Raw genomic sequence first — 17,722 nt, 5'->3', positions numbered from 1 at the left:
GTAAAACAGCTACTTTGAGATCTTGTATAGAATGTCCTGGGAGATTGAAGTGTTCTCCTACTGGTTTCTCTGTCTTGTGATTCCTGATGTCGGATTTATGTCCGTTTATTCTTTGGCGTAAGGTCTGAACATAAATCGGACATCAGGAATCACAAGACAGAGAAACCAGTAGGAGAACACTTCAATCTCCCAGGACATTCTATACAAGATCTCAAAGTAGCTGTTTTACTACAAAGGAATTTCAGAAATAGACTGGAAAGAGAAGCTGCTGAATTACAACTTATCACCAAACTTAAAACCATGGAGAAACCTGGTCTGAACAAAGACCTTGGATTCTTATCTCATTATACATGACAAAGCCATTTTTCACCTTTTCACCCCTTGCTTTTTCCTGTAAGACCTATTGCAGTCGTTAAGAGTCATCAACAGGCTCATCACAGCTATCTGCCAATCACCCATTCCCACCACCCTTCTGAGTAATACCCCTCCCCACCTTCTCACTATATAGAAGGGTCTGGAAACTTCTGTTTCAGTGTATCTGAAGAAGTGTGCATGCACACGAAAGCTCATACCAAGAACTGACTTAGTTGGTCTTTAAGGTGCTACTGGAAGGAATTTGTTTTGTTTTGTCAATTTATAGTTATTAGTAGGTGACAGTTGCGGCCTGCAAAGCATTGTAGCAGATCCGAGTAGAATCCCACCAAACTCTTTATTGGGTGATGGAATCAAATGAAGGCTCCCTTTCCGTCCGTCTTGTTTCCTCTCCAACCATGTCATCTTTTCCAAGGCAGTAGATTAGCGAGAAGGAATAGAATAATAGAATTGTAGACTTGGAAGGCACCCTGAGGATCTAGTTCTTCAACCCCCCGCAATTCAGGAATATACAGCTGTCTATATGAGGATCGAACCTACAACCTTGGCGTTATCAGCACCATGCTCTAACCAACTGTGCTAGTATCCGTGGTATCTATCACCAGCGTGGGGGGTGGCGGTGGGGTGTACATGTGTCCATTGAGGCCTTTCCTAGCATCCACAGGGCTTCTTTCCCAACTGAAATTAGGCTTGAAAGCAGTATTCTGTTCTAGCCAGTGGAAAACAGCTGTGGTATGCATACCACAGCTGTTTCTTCAGTTTACAGATGAGCTCATAGGCACCAAAATGGACACTTCTATAAGTAAGTGAAATGTATTGCACTCAGCCAGAATGCATACTTCCTCTTCTTGCATTCCAGTCCACTCCTGTATATACATGTTTCATGCAATCTGCAGAACTTTGGAGAGGGCTTGGGGCTTTAACTGGGAAGCCTATTGGACTTGGCCCCATTTTATTCTATTTTTCTGCAAGGGGAGAGTGCACTTGCTGGAGAACCTTACCTGACCAGTTTCCATCATCAGTAGTCAGCATGCTGATGGACAAGGTAAGAAACAGACTAGTATAGTTTAAGGGTCTGCTCTAGAGTATTTGGGGACCATTTTTGTGACGAAGTTTTTCCATCTTTCCCCCCCCCCCCGAGATGCTTCTATTCTCCATACCTGTACATCTGGATGGTAAGTCTTATCTTTCGGTTTTGTATGATTTTCTACAGTTCTATATGTTTCAATGCTCTTTTAATCAGGTTCCTCTTGTAAACTGGAAAGAATCTGGGTGCCTCTGATACATTTTCACTTTAGTATAAGGAAAGAAAAAAAGTCTAGCATGTGCACCACCTCCCCCCCCCCCCGAATTGCTTAGTTTCTTAAGCATCAAATGATTGTCCGTGAAACCGTAAAAAGAGGGGGGTCATTGTTGCAAAATTTCATACTAATTGCCATCATTCACAATTATATGTACATCCACTTTGTAAAATTTCCCATTTTTTTATTGTTGGGAAGATGAAGATGTGTTTTAAATTACAAGAGAGTTTCATTTCAAATTAAGTGATGAAGCCTCTTCCTTGTTACAAAAGCTTCTAAGATCCAGGGGGTGTAAAAGATACCTTTTATGATAGAAGAAAGCATGGGGTTTTTTTATAAAAAAAAATCTAAATAGTATTTGGTATAGTTTTCCTGGCAAGTTATCATAGATACACTAAATGGATACATCTAAATGGACCAGTTTGTCAAGAAAATAGGTAATGCTTATTGTGCTCAGTTTCTTCGTTTCATTTCGTGTCTGGAGACGGAAGTATTCCAAATATTAACTGAGACAGGCATGAAAATGGTTAGGAATCAGATTTGCTTTTTTAAAAAAACAGCTTCAGACACTCAATCTGTTCATCAGATCAATATACTAAGAGCATTTTACAACGTGTGTATGAATTTGCTGGTGGAATCTTACTTTTCTAATGCCATATACAACACCCTGGTGATCAGTGGGCAGTTTGCAAATATTTGTTGAAGCACCTACTCCTTTGGTGTCTTATGATATACTGGCAAGTTAGCAACCTTTGCTTCTCTTCTCTCCTTCCCACTCCACCTCTTTTATGGTAGTGAATAGGTCTGCTTCTGGCTGTCCAGAAATGCACATTGGCTTATTTCAATATGCTTTCTTTGAGGAACTGTTACTATTGTTCCCGGGCCCTTCTTGGTCAGCCATTTTAGCTGAGTTCAGATGTTCAACCTAGCTCAAACTGATGTCTTTCTTAGTTCAAATAATTTATCTGCTTCCTATTCGGTCCATAAACGTTGTAATTTTTCTTTCCTTCTGCTTCATAGTGTTTATCACATACTAAAAATTGGAATTCTCTAGCCAGAATAGACATTTTATTTTCCCCTTTAGTGTGAGAACCAAGCTATTTCTTTGATGCTAGAAGAGGTTCTTGTAGTATGGATGGGCCTGCTTGGGAAGGTTTCTGATCAGATCAGGACCCCTCACACCTGCTCCACAGGCCATGTTTTGGCCCAAAGTCCCGAGGTTCCCCATCTTTGCTTTATCTATAGACTTCTTAGTGAGGTGGCTACTGCCGTGCGTACATTTTATTAATACCAGCAACAGTGGGAAATGTCTTGGTCACATGGCTTGCTATTATGTTGTGGTTCACAATCATGTAAGCAATGCATAGGTGATATGACATAATATGTGCAATTCAGTTTGTGTGAGACTTGGATGGTGCAAAGTCTTCAACTATGTTCATCCAGTTGTGCTCAGTGGGACTTGCATGCAGTTCATTAATTTACTGGAATTAAAGTTATAGGTAGGCTTGGTAAAAACAAAAAAAAGTGGTTGTTAAAATTTGCTTTATCTGACATTGCAAGCACTAGTCGCTATGTAGTGTCATAAACAGACCTGAAATGCTCCCTTTCCAAATTGAAATCTTAATTGGCAGTTCTCCAAATGCATTCACACTTAAGAGTTTCTCTAATACCAAGAGAGCATTTTTTATGTCTTAATGTCTGTTGTGCAAGGCACATTTGATGCCAGAACAATGGATAATGCATACCTCTGCAACAAGCATGGTTTACAAATCTGTATAGTTATTCCTTTCTTTCCACACTAGAGGTACCATTGAATGAATGGCAGGTGTATCTTCCTCACCATTATAAAAGCACAAATTGGAAAGTTAAACCTTGCAAAACACAGCAAGTTGCCACGTTTAAAGATGTGAAGCTGAACATCCTGTGCCTGAGATTGCAACACGGTAAGTGGCTCTTGCAAACCAATTATAGGCAGGTTGCTTAATATAGTGGAATATCATGAAAATGGTGAGCAGTTTCTTTCAAAACTCAAGAGGAACCAGACAGACTAGATGCATATTTGTTTTGGGAATACTGTACTGCAATTCCTACAACTTGGATCTAGCTGAACAGGCCGGTCAGAGACCCAGAAACAATTTATTGTTCAAAAGGTACATTGGGAGAAATGAATTTGCATCAAGTAGATTTTCTAGAGCTGAATTTTTTAATGAACATTTGTGCTTTGGTATGCCAAATGTGAATTCGTATCTCCAGCTATCACTGTTGTTAACAGATATGAATGCTTTTTAGCACTTAAGATTGATAACAGTCTTGGCACCCTGGTAAGAAATATTTTAACTGATAAGAGTTTATGGTTAGAAATTATCTGTGGTGTGCATTACTCATCCTATGCAAAATGTGCCATGACTTGATGTCACCTGTTCTCCACAGTGGAGGGTCCATTGGTAGTGGTGAGAGAGAACTTTTGCTGATTCTGTTGTCTTCCTGTAGCCTCCAAAGCTATCTCCCTCACTATTCTAGAGGGTTTTCCAAAACCTCTTAAACAGAGCAGGAGATAGGTAACGAGTCCCCTCCACCCATTTCTAGTGCTTATCTATAAGCACTGTAGAAATTACATCCTCGCAAGGGTGGTTTCATCAGGTCAAGTGTTTGTGTGCAACAGATTGTCTCTTGCAACACCTTTATGTGTGGTACAGGTCTTAGGAATAGTTAGCATGCACATAATAGTTTTCAAATGTAAAAACATTGTGAGGCAGAGATGATACAGTAGTCAGACAATAAAGTTTTATTGTAAACTGTACATATGCCTGTAATATAGAATGGAGGCACATTTGTATGAATGTTTTCTGGTATTAACTTTTACCTATGCAGCTGGCAGTTTCTTGAACTTAGTTTGTGAATTCACACAGCAGACAAACAAAATGGTTCCCCTTGTAACTGTGAGTTGACCAATTTTATTTTCAAGGTTTTCAAAAATATGAAGATATTGCACATTAATAAAACTAAACTTGGAGCTGTCGGTAAGAATGGCCTGCATGGATGAAACTGAAATGTTCCATCAAATGGGTATTATACAGTAATGACTGCAGAAATGTGAAGGTGATAACCCCACTTGTTCATTTGGCGCAAAAGTCAGGGAGAGAAAGGGGAGCCCATTGCGTTCGCCGTCGTGACTGGCTCTCTCCCTTAGGGCCTGTGTTCTAGTTCGTTACTGTCAGGTATTCATAGTCACGATTGTTCCTTGGACAGGAAGCCAAGACTTAGGGACCCTGGCTCTGTGATAGAGCACATACTTGTAGGAAGTAGGTCCCCGGTTCAATGCCTGGTATCCCCACTTGAAAGGAACAGGTAGCACATGTCATAAAAAGACAGCTGCATGAGACCCTAGTAAGCTGCTGTCAGTCAAGAGCAGACAGCGGAAGTTAGATGGAGCAATAGGCTGACACAGCATAAGGCAACTCCTGCTAGACAATGGAGATGTATTGTTTCCAAACAAGGTTCTGTATAATTTCGGGAGCCATGTGTTGATATTTAGCACTCGAAAAATCCACTGGCTCCAAAGCATTCTCTGCCCTGATTAGTTAAGACAACTGTGAGGAAGTAATGCAGACTGCAAAATAGGCTCCTCCAGTCCAAAATAAAAAAGCACAATATTTAGGTTTCCTAACAATACAATTTCCAGTGCTCCCAACTATACATAAAATGTGTGACTAATTTTATTGAAACTGCCCACTACCACCGTAAGAAAGGAGAGAGATATTATTTACTAAGTGCAAACTCTTGTAACAGTTGCCCTTCCAAAACTGTATTGGGGGAGGGGGCAGTGCATAGCATATCTTAATGCCAACTGCTTTGCCTTGCAACATTCAAGCTGGTTGCTACTACCCTTCCCCAGCAACAGAATCCTCAAGTTAATGTGAATGAAAATACTGTTTCCCATGTTCTCTTACTTACACATTTTTAGTTGTTAAATCCCTCTTGCCTTTTTTGTTAACTGTAAGTGCTAAAAATTGGGAAGGCTAGTATAGAGCAGTGCAAAATTGCCCAGAGCCAGATGCTCAATCAGTTACTTTAAATTGCTCTTTAGGGCAAACTTAAAATAGGCAAAAATAAATTTCAGAATGGTCTCTAGACAAGAGTTATTCTCCTTGCAGCTTTTGACAAATGAAGATATTGGAATTAAGCAGGATGGGGTGGGGACAGCTTTCCTAAAAGTTTCTACTAAATAGTTCTGTAGTTTCAAAAACCACTTTGGATACAAATACGTACAAACTCAAGCTTAACGAACAAACTTCACTATGTCTAAGTTGCAATTCAAGGTCTAATTCTATAGGGAACACTACAGCAAGGCGTTACAACAACCTTTAATGTGCCTGTCTCACTCCTCCGTTCTACATGACACTTTTGTTCTGTTGATAGCACCACCTAGCTGCCTTTTCTCCAGCATAAACTTTTAATAACTACATTGCTTTTAGTCCAGCCTTTAACCCTCACCTCCATGAGGCAGTCATAAGAAACATCTGGTTCTTCAGAGGCCAACAGAGCTCCTTACACCTGCAGTTGAGAAATGTTAGAATGCACAGCAGTTAAAACTTCAAAGTTTTTCTAAGATCAAGTCCTTTTCCAGCCTTTTTTTAATGAAGTCTAAACTCATTGCAGTTGTAGCCCACATTTTGAGAATTTCTATGTTTAAGTGAAAAAGCAAAATTCATTTTTTGCACATCTTTGACAGTAGCTAGCGCTAGAAGCAACAACTTATGGAACTAAATCAAGGATCCCTTTTTTGCCAAATATATTAAATTGCATATGTAGTATTTTGTTTCTTCATTGACGCATCACACTCTCTTTTGCAAAGCACTTTGGGAAGTCAGTAATCCTGGCAGATCCTTATAAGTGTCAAGCCAAATAAACTGCATAAAATGTTCCTAGAATACTTAGTGAGCAAAGATGCCCAAGCCCTGCTTGAAGGTAGGAAGGTCAAGGTGCAATTCTGGCCCCCTTTCATTAGTGTTCTTTTTGGCTTCTACTGCATTTAATACAATAAAGAATTTCAGAACAATTCTTCCCCTTTTGGTTGATTCGAAGATGAAATCAGGATGCATGAAGAAGCTTCCTCTCTCGTCAGTCACGCTCCTTTTCTCACATAGTGCCTATCTTGTGATGAGGCACTTGCAAAGGCTGCAGGTTGGGGCATGTTGAGTAGGGTGCCGGAAGGAAGCAGGCAGCTATCCCATTAGAAGGAAAAGGCAAGGTGGGCCCATAGAAAACCTCTTCTTTTCCTTCCTTACTAACATCCAGCACCTAGTAAGAGCCAAAAACAAGGTGGGTAAAAGCTTAAATATTTATCATGAACCAAAGGCAGCTTTATGTATTGCTGTTCCACTGATCTACCTATTCTATATAATCAAAGTTATGTGCCAGCCATCCCTGAAAACAAAAGAAAACACCCAGAATTTGGGCACTGTGCACCTGTTGCAAACAAGTTGACCCCAGCATGCCTGAACTGTTGCCGTGCTCTATGGCACAGAGCTGGTCTACACATTCAGCAGAGTGACGTACTGCTTCAGACTACAAGTGAGGACTAAGAGTGTCACTTTTCGATGCTCTCAAATTTAAAATGATTTGCAGTAAGAAAAATGACCACAGTAAGCAAGTCAAAAGCTGTGATCTAACTATGCAGGCTTAATAACAGCAACAAGTCTTACATGTATTGTAGCAAACACTTGTACAACACCCCACTTCATATTAAATGCTGATCTCTTCCAATACTTACATAGAAGAATGGCAATTAAAAATCTACATCCTTTTTTTTTTCTTATTTCCATGTATTTTAGTTACTACGAATGGCTTCCTTTCATGTATGTAGTAGAAAAGATTGTGTCTAAAATACTTCCTCTCAAAATCAATGAAAACTTTTCTAAAATGATCAGTGTAAACACATTTCTTGTTAGAGACACAGCTTTGAGGATTTGTTTTAAGGAAAGATAAATACTTGGCACACTCTAAAGGCATGCAATCACCTAAACATACGCTCTTAAAACAATATGAATTGATGTTAAAGACCAGGATTCGTACCAAAGTTTTCATTGGGAATCAGCACACATGCACATGTCAACTCTGTTGGTGCTCTACTACTTCTGTTTAAGCACACTTATTAAAAGCAAGAGTTAAATGGTAGCAGTGGAAAATAATGTATGTGGCTGTACTACTATGAAGACTGCTGAACAAGCAAGCGCTTTTTACCTTTACCCCAATTAGCTTTTTCAAAAGTGTTGACAACTTATGATCCTAACAGTTTAGACAAGTTGCTTTTCCTCTTTTCTTAGAAGTTTAAATCAATTGCATAGGTCTGTTTCACCAAAAAGATATCCCAGTGTGAACAATTCTGGAAAAGGTAACCTTGCAATTCCACTGGGAGAGACTCGAAAGAAGGAGCCTAAACCACTGACCTGGATACATGCGGAGGGTTCATTTGTCCAAAATGAGTAGCCACCAACTAAGTATATTCTGCCATTGTGAACAGCAACTCCCGATTCATTTTGGCCTGAAGCAGAAAAACAATACCATATGTGTTTGTTAATCTTTTTATATATATATACATATACTACTTCTATACTGTGGAATGCTGCACATAGATTCAGCTAGCCAGCTGTTTACATGGAAACATTGCTATAATCTCTCTTAAAACAGAGTCAACAGACAAGCTTATTGGTACATTTCCAGTGTTTTTGAAGAATCTAAAATAGTACAGCATACCCATGCAAGTTGTAAGTTCTACTTATTATAAATTTCTCCTGCTACTGCACACATTTGCCCAAGCATTTCTATTTAAGTATATTTTGAAAACATGTACAACACTCTTCAGTGTTTCTATTCCCACCATGCACCAAATAATTGCTATTTTGAGGGGGGTGGGTTATCTCACAATCAACAGCTGATGTACAAGCTGTGTTCTTGCACTGGTATACACCACAGTCAGATACAAGTGGTCTTTACTGGTTGTGATAGCACTGATCACTTTTAGAGCAGGATAAAGGGCACCTGAACTTGTTTTAACAACTCCCCATCTTCTGTCTTTGCAGTTGATTAGCAATAATAAGCCACCTATGAGCAAAAGACAACAGTAGCAGGTACTGGTCATAGGATTGAAGGAGAAAGTTTGGAGTAGAGCAGGCCTGCAACAACTTTTGCAGCCCCACCCAATAAAAAGAAGAGCTTCTAACTAAGTTGCCATACACGACGGGGCTGGCCTGACAAATCAAAAGTGGTGCATGTCTGGGATGAGGAGAAGTAGTGTTTTCAGCACTCCGCACATTTAATTATATGAAGTAGAGAAAGGAATCCAGATACTTCCTTTTGTATCAGAGTATCCAGCACTGGGCTCTTGTTGGTCTATTGCTTCAATGCCAGAACTTGCATGAAGCTGATTGTGTTTTGCTTCCCTTGCAAATCAGCAAAATCCAAAGCTCAAACAGTGCAAACTAACTGAATTTAAAAGTGAGGGAGGAGGGAAGAATTTGACTTGAAACTTTGCTGTAGTGCCATACTCTACTAAAATATACAAACAAAATACTTGCCTGTCAACAGACTGAAGTTGCAGCGTGTCCACTGGTCAGTGTCTATATTGTAGGAATCTATGTGGCGGACAAGAATCCTGTCATTGTTATAATCCAGGTCATTGCCTCCTAAAACATACAGCTTCCTTTGCACAGCTGCCATTGAATGGTAGACTCTTCTCTGCAACATGGGGCTGCGGCTAAGCCATTTATTCTGTAAATATAAACATAAGAGAACTGGTTCACATTAATTTCTATAGGGGGAAAAAAATCTTCTTTCTTACTAGGTTCAAGGTGGCTTGCAATAAATGTTACCCATATAGCCACATCAAAATGATGTTTGAAAATTAAGTAATAACTTAAGTTTTCATAGCCTAAGCTATTAAAATTAACCAAATGAATGAAAATTTAGCCAAACGTTTTCCCAGGCAGAAAAGTCTTGCTTGGTGCCCTTTTATTTCTTAATGTGTATCACTGGCTAAGTAAACAATAGTGATATTTTTAATTGGTAAAAGAAGAGGTGAAACAAATTTATTATTAGAAGAATGGAGAGTAGTGTGCATGAAACAGTGGAAATCCTAAAACAATTGCACCATGTAGCCCCCATAATGTATAGCTATCCGTTATATTGTGTATTATTTGGCTAGGATAAATTAATATTTGCATTAGCAGTCCAGTCCCTTGACACAGAACTATAGACACCATCTGCTTTGCAAAGCCTGCCTGCATCCCCTGATTATATCTTAGCTTCCTCCACAGCAGTGACTGCCAGGTAAGCTGCTAAGCACTGCAAAGGCAAGGAAACAGAGGGGCCTGGTGGGGTCATTCCTAATAAGCCAGTGTGTGAATACTAATCAGCAGTGGAGAAGCAGAGGTCACCCCAGCCTGCCTGTTGGCAGGTAGCTATGTGCTCAGTGGCAGATGGTAGGCATTATCAGCACTCCACAAAGGCCTAGCGCAGAAACAGGCACTAGCACCAAATTATAGAGGTATTGAGATTCTGTGCAAGGCGCAAGCAGATGTGAGGTTCTTCCAGTGCCCACCGTATACAATATGCCAGCAGAATTTTTAAAAAGAGCGTGTGTGTAAAAACACGAAGCCGACCTCATTGTAAGAATGCTAACACACACTTTCTACCTATTAACTGTTTGTGTTTGGGGGCTCTGGCCTAAAAGGAACCCAAGTATGCAGAGGGCCAGAAAGTGGGAGGAAACAGCTTCTGAGCCCCCAAAGGCAACAAAATGTAATACACATAAAAAATGGGAGCATTAGAAAATGTAAATAAATAGGCAGGATGCTATTTTGTTCATGTTGACAAACATTTGCATGCAAAACAAATCTAAGGCTTCATACAGAGAGAAGTCAACTGGGCTAGGTTTTGGTGCAAGAAATGCAGGTACTTCTAAGGGGTTTAAGGTGGCTCAATGCACTGCTAAAATCAAGCCCCTTTTCTGTAATCACAAATCACTGTTTTGCCAGCAAATGGGACTAAAGAATGCACGAAATCTGTCTAAAGCTGGAAGTAGAAATTATACAAAACAAATGGCTGCTGGTGGTGAATAAGGCAGCTTCCTGGGTCTGTTCTCCACATCTCTCAACTTTTAGTGCAGAGCTTTCCAAACTTTTCATGTCGGTGACACTTTTTAGACATGCATCGTTCTGCAACACAGTAATTCAGTTTTACTAGCAAAAACCAGAGGTTAAACTAACCCCTTTCCAGCCCCTGGAGGAGAGCAGGGAGTGTTCACACAACACAACTACACACTGCAGCCAACACACTAACATGTCACGAGACACAGTTTGGAAAGCTCTGATTTAATGGAACTTGCGCCACATTGTGTTTCTCCACCAACACCAACGATGTGAAATGGAAGTGCACAAATGTCATATTATAAAGCAAATTGCACCAAATATTATTTATTTTCAGCAAACATTTACTACATTTGCATCCAGCCTTTCTTCAAGGTAGTGTAGGTCATTCTTTCCTCGCCACTCTATTTTATCCTGTCAGTCATGTTTGAGGTAGGCAAGGCTGAGATAAAGTGACCAGCCCAAGGTCATCCAGCGAGCATGTGGATGAATGGGCTTTTGAACCCAGGTCTCTAAAGCCCTGCATTTCCACCCATTCTTCTCTAACCTGGTGTCCCCAGCTGCTGGACTACAGGGAGGCTGGTAGCAGATGGGAGTTCAAGATTTCAGAACACTGTTCCAACCACGACACAAGGAGAAGAACAAGATACGGAACTGCCTTTACCTGTTATGTGTTGTAAGGTTCTTTTAACTGGTTTTTATTTCATTAGGATAAGAATATTAACTGAATGATTAAGAATCTGGTCTAAAGGTTCCTCAGAATGTTGCACTAATATACACTTGACTACATTCCAAAACATAGCTAAGTGTACATAACCCCACTGATCTCAACGGGCATCAGAACACTTAAGTCTAAGTTGGACTGTGGCTTTTGTGTTTTAAGAATTACAGCCTTCCTAAAATGTGTTTGGGACAGTTGAGATGGACAAATAGTGTGATCTGGCTTATAATGCAGATTCCTATGACAGATAATACACTGACTTTTAAAACTTCTGCTTGGATGAGTTGTTTCTTAAGTATGTTTACTTATTTATAGGTATCTCAAGTGCCACCACATATGCATAGTTCATAATGTTAAGAACTACCTTTCTAGATCAGATCCAAGGCTCATCAGTAACCTGCAAGATACCTCTGAAAGCATGAAGCTGACAACTATTTACGTTACTTGTTCCTAGCATCTGACATCAGTGGCGTAGCGTGGGGGGTGCAGGGGGGGCCGGCCGCACCGGGCGCAACATCTGGGGTTAGGGCAAATCCACAGGTTAGGGGGCGCAAATCCACGGGTTAGGGGGCGCAAATCCACAGGTTAGGGGGCGCAAATTACTTGCCTTGCCCCGGGTGCTGACAACCCACGCTACGCCACTGTCTGACATTCCATAGAATCATAGAGTTGGAAGAGACCACAAGGGCCATCGAGTCCAACCCCCTGCCAAGCAGGAAACACCATCAGAGCACTCCTGACATATGGTTGTCAAGCCTCTGCTTAAAGACCTCCAAAGAAGGAGACTCCACCACACTCCTTGGCAGCAAATTCCACTGTCGAACAGCTCTTACTGTCAGGAAGTTCTTCCTAATGTTTAGGTGGAATCTTCTTTAGAAGATTCCACTAGAACCTGCCTCTGAAAATGAAGTGATAGGTGTATATGCATACATAGAACCGTTAGTTTCACCAGCTTTCAGCCTGTTAACATTATTTGTGGCACTTTAAAAAAATGATTAATAGTTCTAAGTGCAAGAGGCCCAGGGGTTGACTTGGCTCACTTAAATAATCCAAGGTTCAACTTCAGGCTTCTCAGCTGGGAAATCCCAATGAGCTGGGCTGGGAAAGATGCTAATATCAGCAGGAGTCTTTACATTTCCAACTATTAACTTATACAAATAGATACCAAGGTCATGATATTTGCCTCACAATAAGGATGCCGCACTAACCGATGGCAGGATCATAGGGATCAAGGGTACCCATCTCTCATCAGTGCTAAGGCAGACTGGAATACAGGTTTTGCATAAACTTCCTGTATCTTCCTTCACCATGAGCTTCAGTGCTCAAGTAACATACATTGCAGGGACCGAGACAGCTGGAGGGTGGATATTAAGACACATATGGGTCACCTATTTCCAGACTCTCCTGGTGAGCTGCTTCCTTGCATACTAAAGAGTAAGGGAAAACAGGGCTCTCTTAATGCCTGCCAGGATCTGCCAATGCGCAGGAGCTGCACTTTTATATCCTCATCTAAGCTATTGTTGTTTGGAATGAGATGCTTTACTCATTTGATAGTGCATTTACTCACATACTTTGCATTCTTTGTGTTTAAATAAATACTTGTAATATATAAACTTACTTGTGAAGGATCATACACCATTAGCCTGTTCTGATATTGTGCAGTATTTGTTACTCCTCCTGTAACAGATGTTTACAGTGTTACACGAACATTAAACACAGTTGGGAGTGCATTAAAGCAAATTATCTACCATTAGGAAGCATACTGCATTTTTTTCCATGCTACATGCAAAAAGGAATTTGTCAAGTTTCACTTTCCAACATCCTTATTTCTCCAGTGGCAAGTTAACAATATGCCCATGTTGGTTCATGTGCCACAAACCACAACTAGGCAAAATAAGTCACACCCTTTGAATACTGAAGGGTACCTGAAGGTCACCATTCTGTTTCTTCTGCTAAGAGAGGTCCTCTGAACAAACACAGTTAAAGTAAGGACAGCAGTAATATGTTGCATGATGACACAAATCTATGCAAGACATCTGGAAGAATAGGGCTGTCCTAAGATTAAATTCAAGGTATATTATATTAGGGTGGGGCGACCCTGTACAGTACCATAACCTTGGAGAAGTGTCAGGATAAAAATACATCTAATCATAATATATGCTAAAAACAATGTCATCTGTAGCCACCTATCCTGCTGACTGAATTTCTGTGATGTTGCAGAATGCTAGTGAACGTTAGAGGGAGAAATTGCACAATGTCTGCTGGTATAAGGTAATTTCTCATTGTCTCCATGTAAATTAATTTTAGGAAGGGCACAGCTTTTTCTCCATCCCCACTGTCTATCACAAACATGTACTGAGGCAAATCAGGTGTAGCCTATTTGGTACACTTCCGTGTCACCATTTGCAGGCCCATGCGCATTGTGTCTCGAGAGCTAGGAAGAGGTAGTAACTTATGAACAACAAAAGAACATGACAAGATCTTGGAATTTAACTGGCCACTACAGATGACAGAAGGCTTTGGCATAGCCACTGGGTATGTATCCTGAATCATTCAGCCCAACTACTAGATTATTATTCACAAGGGTCGGTCCTAGGTTAAGGGTGACCCCTCCAAGGCCACCAGATGGAAGTCCTAATGGCCCATCTGCTTCCGTCTGGACCTTTGGCCAGAATCTTCAACCCAGACCCCTTTACCAGGGTATCCTGAGATTTTGACATAGCCAAAGGGAGGGTTCCTCTTATCCTTCAAGATAGACTGAGGATCCAAACCAATGCCTTTTTTTCCCCCCTCCACCAAAGTTGTGGCAGTTGCTTTGAGGAAGTCAAAAACCCAAAGGGGCCCAATTTGTCTACAGGCAAATTTCTCCCTGGCCCCGAATATGGTGACTGATTGAACTCCACAACAAGGTTGTGCCTATATACGCAGAGCCAAACTTACAGGGAGGAATGGATTGCCAACTGTGCTCTGGCTCTAAGTACAGCCAGCCTAAATTCAGTGGCGGCGGACCAGAGTGAATACGTTCAGCTGGTCCGCTGCTGAAGACCTACCCTCTCCCCCCACAAAGGCCATGATTGGCCCATTTGAAGCTAAGACTTTGGCAGCATACCCCTCGCGCCCTCGCCAGCTCCTGCAGCTGCACTAGGCTGCAGCTGCCACTTCCCTAAAAAGGTAAAGAGTCTCTTCCTGTGGATCCCATTACTTGAAAAACTACACTTAAATTGCAAAGTTGGAATTTCAAGTAACAGCTACGAGGATGAAAGAGTGAAATGAAAGTGTGCTGAAAGGGAGGGACGAGGGGTGTGAATTAAAAGTTGGGAAAGGAGGAGCTTTGTACTTTTTACAGAATGCAAGGAAATCTAGAAATCTGCTTCATGGCAACCTCAAAGCTCAATCAGATCAGAATGATTAGATGAGAAATTGTGATCACATTTCTTTTCTCTCTTTTTTTAAGGTAAGTAGAGGGGTGACCAGTAGTGGGACCATAGCACACAGGAAGTGGTGTGGGAAGGGGGACACGACTCTTTCTGCCTGTGTCACTGTTCCCAGTAAGACTATCCGTGCTGTTCATTCCAGGAGTGAAGAGGCCTTTTTATGCATGATGGGTTGGGTTGGGTTATGGGGCCGGAGAGACAGGAAAGAGTGTGGAAACAGAGAAGCAGAAGGGCGGTCAGGTTGACAGAAAGGTACAAGGTATTTTCATTTCAAAATGATGGGTAACTAAAATCTAGCTCCTCTCTCAACCCAGCCGATGATCTGTACTAAAATACCTGCTATATAAGCCTGTCCACAGCACAAGAATCATGCAAATTCAAAGGATACTTTCGCCATAGGCATTTGTCCGGCTGGGTCTTAACATTGGCGTGGAAGCATAAAACGTGCATTCATTTCTTGGTACTGGGGATGTTTCCCCTCCGCATGTTTAATTTTTCTCACGTGCACACACATACCTACACCTTAAAGCCATTATGTTCCCTTTGCCTTCTTTCTGCACACCCCCCCCCTTTTAAAAAAAGATTCATTTGCCAAAATGAGATGCTATGGATTTACATACAGATTTGACGACAGAAAAATAGACCTGGAATTAATAGCACAGCCTCTATATGTTTTAATCCTCCCTTCCCCCCTCAGATCAAATACCCTTGCCTCCAGCAGAATTCCTGGCTTTGAAAGTCATCAAGCTGATTTGACTGCTCTTAGGTTAGGCTGCCTCATGCTGTTCCACTGCCCCCCTGCAATCACCGCATTTGCAGGAAGATGCTCTGCCAACAAGTATATTTTATAGATTGGCAGTTTTGCTCTCTCTCCTCTCCCCCATCTCCCCTTAACCGCCACCTTCTCCCCAGGGGAGGAATATGCATCTTAACAGCTTTCTATAGATTCATCTGCCATTAACTATGCCATTTCTTATCAGCATCAATTTTCAAAAAACCAAGTTTATCCTAACTTTGAAGTGCTACAGTGGAAAAGTTTCAGGGCTGTTGTTCTTTTTTTATATAGATATAAAAAGCAACCTACCAAAATTTAAATTTAACAAGCCCATAATGCCCCCCACAAACGACCATTTTAAGAATACTCTAGGCAATGGAGGAATAGGTATAAAATGTCTTTTGAAAAAAATAGCAGAAAAATAAAAGTTTAAATGGTACCAGAAAAAGTGATGTTTTTCCATCATAAAATGGGACAATCAAAAGGCAATTGCTTTTACTTCCCTGTGCTGCTTTCCAAAAGGAGAATGATAATATCAGTGGAGATGATATCCGGGTGCGTTTAAAAATAAAGTCTATAATAAAGTCTTTTAGAAGTCAAGCAACCTGTAAATAGCTCATAGGATTTCAAATGCAGGAGGAGAAAAATGTATCAGTAAGCGATTGTAATTTTTTTGGCTCGCTGATTGCTGGCTGAATTTATATACAACTACTGGGATAAATAATGCACCGCATGAGAAGAACTTCGCTGTGTTGGATTAGTGATCTATTCAGACCAGAATCCTGTCTCTGATGCCATGAAATATGTTTACAGAGTATACCATTCCCCAGCATTCATTACTAGCCTCTGACAGTAGTACAGTATCCTGCTTCAGTTGTTTGTGTTCCTTTGTTTCTGAATGCCATTGAACCTTCACCACCACTAGAACTTCCTCTTGGCAACCATACTATGTGTGGATGGGTCATCTCCCTACCAATTTTTGAACCGGCCACCAGCCGAATTTCAGTGTGTGTGCCTTTTCATTTATTTGTTGTGGAAGAATTAGGAACAGTTGCTTAATTTCATGTGGAAAACCTTTCAGACCTGCTTTTTCAAAGCTCATCAAACTGCACCATAGCACTAAAAAACGTATGATTTGTCGTGCTATACTTGGACTAGCACAGCAGTGGGGAATCATTTTTGTCTCTAAAGTAACAAAGTAACTTTCTATATGTAAATTGCTCCAAAAAGTACCGCATTTTTTTCAAAATGTTTGTTTTCTTTGAGAAAAAACTAAGGGAGGGGGACAGATATTCCCCTTCCCATGTCTTCAAAATTTCCATAAACCTCCTGTCTCTAATCAGAATTTAGCCCCTGTTCTTCAGTTGGTAGTTGGGGTGCTTAATCCTGTTCTGCTGTAAGCTATTTGTACAGCAAGGCAAAATGGAACCCTGCCCTCCTGCTGGATGTGGTTTGTGGGACAAGTCCTTGTAGCCCAAATTGGACCCCCTGGTGGACCATAATTAGCCCATGGGCTAGAGATTCTCCACCCCTGTACTAGCACTATATAGCATGATATCTGATGGACTGAAGGCATGACAAGAGGGAGGGCAGTTTTTTACAAGAGAAAATAAGGGTGTAAATTAAGTGCTTTGCTAGGTCAGAGCCAGGTTCAATTTAGGCTCACATTCTGTCTGCAACTGTGGCCAAAATTATACTGTGGAAGCTTGTAGGAATATCCGTGCTCTGGAGTTTGCATCCAGCAGTCAGAAATGCATTGACTGTAATAATGGACAATCCGTTTCTGAATGTGGTGCACTGGTTAGAACAGGGTTTCCCAAACTCCAGCTGTTTTTGCACTACAACTCCCATCTAGCTAGCAGGACCATTGGTCAGGGATGATGGGAGTTGTAGTCCAAAAACAGTTGGGGATCCAAGTTTGGGAAACCCTGGGTTAGAGTCTTGAACTAGGACTGCAAGACCAGGGTTCAAAT

General features: G+C 41.0%; 1 protein-coding gene and 1 long non-coding RNA gene across 5 annotated transcripts in view; one reads left to right on the top strand and one right to left on the bottom strand.

Annotated features, from left to right (window-relative positions):
• The first annotated feature begins 1,112 nt into the window (after positions 1-1,112).
• LOC309339457 lies at positions 1,113-4,776 on the top strand. The gene is made up of 3 exons (XR_014155372.1): positions 1,113-1,547; positions 3,476-3,616; positions 4,545-4,776. It is a non-coding gene; the product is annotated as an uncharacterized lncRNA (long non-coding RNA).
• Positions 4,777-4,795: 19 nt separating this feature from the next.
• The window catches only part of KLHL32 (kelch like family member 32), a 68,766-nt gene continuing 55,839 nt past the window's right edge, over positions 4,796-17,722 (bottom strand). For 3 of the 4 annotated variants that reach the window (XM_081857089.1, XM_081857090.1, XM_081857092.1), the window contains 4 exons: positions 13,159-13,217; positions 9,251-9,443; positions 8,123-8,217; positions 4,796-6,974 (listed from right to left, as the gene is read on the bottom strand). In XM_081857089.1, the coding sequence (XP_081713215.1) occupies positions 6,813-6,974; positions 8,123-8,217; positions 9,251-9,443; positions 13,159-13,217 (509 nt within the window). In that variant the 3' untranslated portion in view covers positions 4,796-6,812. Of the gene's footprint in view, positions 6,975-8,122; positions 8,218-9,250; positions 9,444-13,158; positions 13,218-17,722 lie in introns of those variants that run through there. The other variant, XM_081857091.1, reaches the window with a different exon arrangement.

The sequence above is a fragment of the Podarcis erhardii genome (genome assembly GCF_964252035.2).
Source record: "Podarcis erhardii genome assembly, chromosome: 3".
In the NCBI taxonomy this organism is placed as follows: domain Eukaryota; kingdom Metazoa; phylum Chordata; class Lepidosauria; order Squamata; family Lacertidae; genus Podarcis; species Podarcis erhardii.
The sequence above is the reverse complement of the archived record's forward strand: the minus strand, read 5'-3'. Positions and strand labels throughout refer to the sequence as shown.